Consider the following 5,699-nt stretch of genomic DNA (forward strand, 5'->3'; position numbering starts at 1 on the left):
GCGCCCCCCCGCGCTCTACGCGCCCGCGCTGAACGTGCAGGCCCGCTGCCTCTATGACGTCATCCTGTACAGGTGAGACCAAGCGGCGCGGCGGAGGGGGGGGAGCTGGGAGAGACCATTGCGGGGTGGCGGGGGGTGGCTCCTGTCACCGCCACGTGACATTTCCGGCTTCTATTTCTGTATTAATGTGCAAAAAAGCCCTTCCTCCGTGTGTGTTTGTCATCACCTGCTGCCGCCTGCGTGCGTTACCCCAGCAGAAAAGTGCGATGACCGTAATATCCCCATCGGGGAGATCGACTCCCCAGCTGGAGTTTGGGGACCTGTGTCCAGCTCTGGGGTCACCGGCACAGGAGGGACCTGGAGATGGTTCAGAGGAGGCCACGGGATTGTTCCAAGGGCTGGAGCCCCTCTGCTCTGGAGCTAGGCTGGGAGAACTGGGAGTGTTCCCCTGGAGAAGGGAAGGCTCCAGGGAGAGCTCAGAGCCCCTTGCAGGGCCTAAAGGGGCTCCAGGAGAGCTGGAGAGGGACTGGGGACAAGGCATGGAGGGACAGGGCACAGGGAATGGCTTTCCCCGGGCAGACGGCACGGATGGATGGGATATTGGGAAGGAATTCCTGGCTGGCACAGGTTGCCCAGAGAAGCTGTGGTTGCCCCTGGATCCCTGGAAGTGTCCAAGGCCAGGTTGGACAGGGCTTGGAGCAGCCTGGGATAGTGGAAGGTGTCCCTGCCCATGGCAGGGGGTGGCACTGGATGGGCTTTAAGGTCCCATCTAACACAATCCATTCTGGGATTGTGTGACAGTGGAAGGCACAGCTGAATGAAACTTCTCCCCCAGCTGAAATTCCCCTCACTCAAGGATAGAGAATTCCACATGGCCAGACCTGTTTCTGCCCCTGGGAGAGGTGAGGGCAGTGTTTGCTAGGAAAGAGTACAGCAGGCAGCTGAAAGAGTTCAGGTGTTTCACTGTGGGGAGGTGGGTGCTGCTCCATGTGTGCCTGAAAATTCCCCAGGTTTCTGGATTTGCACCAGGATCCAGATAAAAATCCAACTTTGGCTCCTGCTTCTGTGGGTATCTGTTTTCCTGACCTTGGGGGCGTTACTTTTTTTAGGCTCCATGGGAGCACAGCAGAGGAGCCTCACATCCTGCTGGAGTGCGACAGCAGCGTGCTGGATTCCATCCAGAAACACCTGAAACTCTACAAGATCCGCAGGAAAGTCACCGTCACCCCCTGCCCTGACCTCTCCCTGTGGGCTGTCATCCCTGGGGAACAGCCTGGGGACGCCAGTTCCCTCCCAAAATCTGCAGACCAGGCTCTGCTCTTAACTCCTGACCCCAGGGCAGAAGTCATGGGCTGGAGACTGATTGCAAAGAAAGGAGCAAACCTGTCGGAGATTATCCCTGGGAGTCAAGTTGGAGACGTTCAGGATTACCACAGGCACAGGTATAAACAAGGTAAAGCCACGTTCTGTTTTGCACTATGGATTTTTGGGAGTCCATATGCTGATATAAAGCAGGAATAAGTTATAAAACCTCCATTCTTATGTTGTAATGTGTTGCAGTGGGGAGTAATGCATTTAATTTGTTAATTAATACATGTATTAATTGCTACTTTTGAGTATTAAAGTGATCTGGTGGTTAGAATTCTGTCTGGTGGTGGCAATGTTTGGGTATAACTTTCTGTTGTTCAGATTATGGGCATTGGTCAGGAATGCTGAAAGAAAGCCAGGATTATTCATTTTCTTAAAGAGAAGCTGCTGTGGTTTGAGTAATTTTGGTTAATTTGGGATGACACACAACCCGGGTGTTTAGCTTGTTGCTGAGGAAGGAAAAGGAAACACCCAGACATGGTTTCCTAAAAACTTCCTGGCTGGACTTGCCGAGTTAACTCCAAGGCCAAGGAGGTTGGAGAGGGATCTCGGTCCTGGGAGCCCCAGTGCCCTTGATTTTAGTAGGATAAGGATTAAATTAATTGGCAGAGCGAAAGGTGATGGTGCTGTGCTGAAACTGGGACCCGTTTGGGTTGGAAAACCAAATCGATAATGAGTCAAACAATTCAGAGCACAAGTCTACCGAGGAGCGTTTACCTGCTGGCTTTGTTCTCCCCCTAGGAATTCCCGAAGGTGTGAAAGATCTCCCCCCCGGAGTCGCCCTCCCGCTGGAATCCAACCTGGCCTTCATGAACGGCATCAGCTTCACCAAAGGCTGCTACATCGGGCAGGAGCTGACAGCCCGGACCCACCACATGGGCGTGATCCGCAAGCGCCTGCTGCCCGTCCGCTTCCCAGCGCCCCTTCCCAGCCCTGGCATTCCCGAGGGCGCAGAGATCCTCACCGAGTCGGGAAAGCCGGCCGGGAAGTTCCGTGCCGGAGGAGGAGAGCTCGGCATAGCCCTGCTGAGGTTGGCTCATGTGAACGAGCCGCTCTGCATAAACCTGGGAGGGGACAGAGTGGAGCTCAGCGCGACCACACCCGAGTGGTGGCCGAAAGCTGCTGCCAAATAGATGAGGAAGCACCGCTTGCCTTAGGGAGAGTCTGGTTTGTGTGGGGAATTTGGGAATGCTGCTGTTTGGGGTGGCTGATGGGGGGCTCTTCCAGGATTCCTCAAATCGGGACTAAACAGCAGGACCCCAAAGCTGTGGCAGCCACTGGGGTGGATCATCCACTGAGTGCTGTGGAGAGACAAATGCAGGGAATTGCACCTTTTCCTGAGGGTAATCCCCACTTTTTTAGGGGTGCTGTATTTAGGGGGTGCGCTGTGTTGTTGGGTTGGACTCTGGATGGATTTCCAGGCTGACACTCACTCCCTCAGACTGTGCTCCGTGTGTGTTCCAGCTGAAGCAGTGGGAGCAGGAGTTTCCCTGTTCCATGCACTGAATTTTTCAGTTCAGAATAACCATTCTGTGGTATTATAATTTTTTTTTTTTTTTTTTGAGTGGAGATCGTGCTGCTTTTATTAAGATGTATTCTCAGGCTGAAGTTTTTTTGCTGCAAATTGCTCCTTGCATTGAGCTTCTTAAACTTGCTGACGGGGCTGGCATTTCTTCCCACCCTGGAATTGTGTTCAGGAAGAGGAACACTTTGTGCTTCATGTGCCAGACCTTGATTTTAATTCATCCCAGCTGGGAAGGGTCTCAAACCTCCTGGTCCTGTCTCCTGGTTCGGTGCCAGTGGAGGGAGCACAGCCGGTTCCTCTGACTCCCATCACTCAAACCGTTTTTTGGGAGAGGAAAGGGATATTTTCCAGCACTAACTTGTGCTGGTGTGTGCCCTGGGGTGTGTTTATGGCAGAATAATCTCTTCCTAGATCTGTGTGCCCTCCAGTTGCCAACAGCAGTTGAGGGGTGGATTTTTTTGGCATCCCCATCTTTGCTCTGGCATCTTGTAGAAAAATAGAAATCCTCACTTTCCTTTGGCAGGGGTTCCCTCACTCCCTCCCCACAGCCAGGGAAGGGACAGGGTGTCCCCACCTCCCTGGAGAAGGGGTCAGTGCCACATGTGCTGGCTTAGCCTGGGCTTCCTGAGGGAGGATTTTCACCACGTCCTGGCTCTTCACCTCCGCGCGCTCTGTACTCCTGGCACCATGTCCCTGCTGCCACCTGCAGCTGGGCTTTTCTCCATCCACCACCCCTGAGGGTTTTCAGAGCAGCCCAATCAATGCCTTGGCATTTCTTTGCTTCTTTTTCTTTCTGGCTGCCAACACTCCTCTGCTTCCCCATTTTTTTTTTCCCCCTTCCGCAACATATTCCTCTCTGCTTCCAAAGCCTACCAGCTCCGTGCCTCCTGACCCTGTCAACCTGCAGTGATTTATAGGAGCCCTTTTTATTTTTGTATTGCAATAAATCCATTACACAAAGGCACGATGAGAGAGGTGCCCAGGTGAGATCCCATTTTGACCACAAAAAAAAAAAAAAGCTCTTGCATGAATATTTGTAACAAAACCCGTCCAAAATCACATTCTGCCTCTGTTTCAGTGTTACTGTGAAAGGAATTTATCTGTAAAAAAATGCTTATATTGATTAAAACTCTATGTTTGCTGTAAAATGATTCTGTGGAATACCTCATTAACTACTGTCTCTGATTTAAATGTGATTTATCTGAAAGAGATGATGCCTTTTATTTGCCTGGTGTGAAGACACACAACGGAATAAATGCGTTTTCAGGTTGCTTGCTGACAAGAGCCATGCCTGAGACTGTTGGTCAGGTGTGGGATTGTTAACAAAGTCTTTCTGCCAGGAAAATAAATGAAACTGGATCCTGCAGAGGCCACAAAGGCGAGGCTGTGCTGGCCAGCTCGGCCTGAAGCAGCTTTTCCTCTCTGCCACCCATTGTGCAAAGCCTCCTCAGAATGGCTTTATTGTCCTGGGGTGAGCAGAGCCTGAACAAACACTGACTAAACTCCTCTGTTTGGGGAAGCCCTGCATCTTCTCTGCCTTAGACACACGTTCCTTTTGTCTTCTTCACAGTGTTTGAGAGGCTTTTGTTGCTGCCAGCAGCTGCAGGTGACACAGGGTTAGGCACAGGAGAAGGTGGTGCTGAAATGAAGAGGTGTTCGATGGCTTCTGGAAAAATAAAAAAGAGGTAGAAATGGCAGGGAGAAGCCCCAATCCATGTTAATCCTTAAATTTTTTATATTCTCCCTCACAGCCTTCTCCATAATTAATGCTTTCAGTTGGGTGAATTTGGGGCTGGGGGCACAAGGGTTGATTTTGCAGGGATTTTTTATGAAGGCTGGAAAAGACCTCTTGGATCATCAACTCCAGTCATTAACAGCACTGCCAAATCCACCACTAATCCATGTCCCCAAGTGCCACATCCACACATTTTTTGGACACTCCACCATTTCCCTGGGCAGCCTGTTCAGGGCTTGACCTTTCCAGTGAGGAATTTTTTCCTGAGCACCAACACGGTGTCCAAGAGGGGCTCTCAGGTGACCTGCTCAGATTCCAGCCTCAATCCAAACAGCTGGAAAATCTGGGGCCCTTCCTGATCCCCTTTTTCTGCCTCAGTGATGTTTTCTGATGGAAAAGAGTGGAGTGAACACTTGGAACAACCTGAAATCCCAATGGGATAAGACAGGAGTCACTGGCAGAGATTGCAGAGGGGAATTGAAATGGTTGCTTTCAGAAAAAAAGAAGTTTTATCCTTTTTTCTGCCTTTAATTTTATTTTTTTAGTTTATTTTCTAGGAGCAGTGCTTGTCTTCATTGTTACACTTTTTACCTCTCCTGTCATAGTAAAATGCCAAGAAAAAAGTTGTCTTGGTGTGATGAGGAGTCCAGAAAAATGACTGCTAATACTTCAGTCTACTCTATTTTATATAAACATAAATAAATATATAAATATATATATATAATAGGACATTCTATATATGTATATATTCTACTGAGCTATTAAAGTCACTGCAATTCCCTGTTAAAAACATAATTCCTCACAGAGATTCACACTGCTGTGGCCAGGTTTTGTGTGAGCATCTTCACTCTGCATTACTTTAAAAAGCCCTTACCAATATTTGGAGCTTAATATCAATATTTTGAGTGGGTTTTCCTGCTGTTGAGACAGCGCTGAACCCTCTCAGGCCTTCAGGGAGTGTCCAAATACTGCCCAGACGAGAGTCACAAATAGGATTTATTCCTCATGGGCTGCCTTGGTGATGCTTTTCCAGGGAACTCAATTTCTCCAGGGTTTTCAGGGCTGGAAAGT

General features: G+C 49.7%; 1 protein-coding gene across 1 annotated transcript; it reads left to right on the forward strand.

Annotated features, from left to right (window-relative positions):
* Window positions 1-7: 7 nt before the first annotated feature.
* Window positions 8-4,044, forward strand: IBA57 (IBA57 homolog, iron-sulfur cluster assembly; the record flags this gene model as incomplete). Its single annotated transcript, XM_008643147.2, has 3 exons — window positions 8-72; window positions 1,110-1,453; window positions 2,110-4,044. Coding segments are annotated over 3 exons (801 nt in total), but the record flags the coding sequence as incomplete, so codon positions are not given.
* Between the last annotated feature and the right edge of the window lie 1,655 nt (window positions 4,045-5,699).

This window comes from Corvus brachyrhynchos, unplaced genomic scaffold, assembly GCF_000691975.1.
Source record: "Corvus brachyrhynchos isolate BGI_N302 unplaced genomic scaffold, ASM69197v1 scaffold18, whole genome shotgun sequence".
Taxonomy (NCBI): Eukaryota; Metazoa; Chordata; class Aves; order Passeriformes; family Corvidae; genus Corvus; species Corvus brachyrhynchos.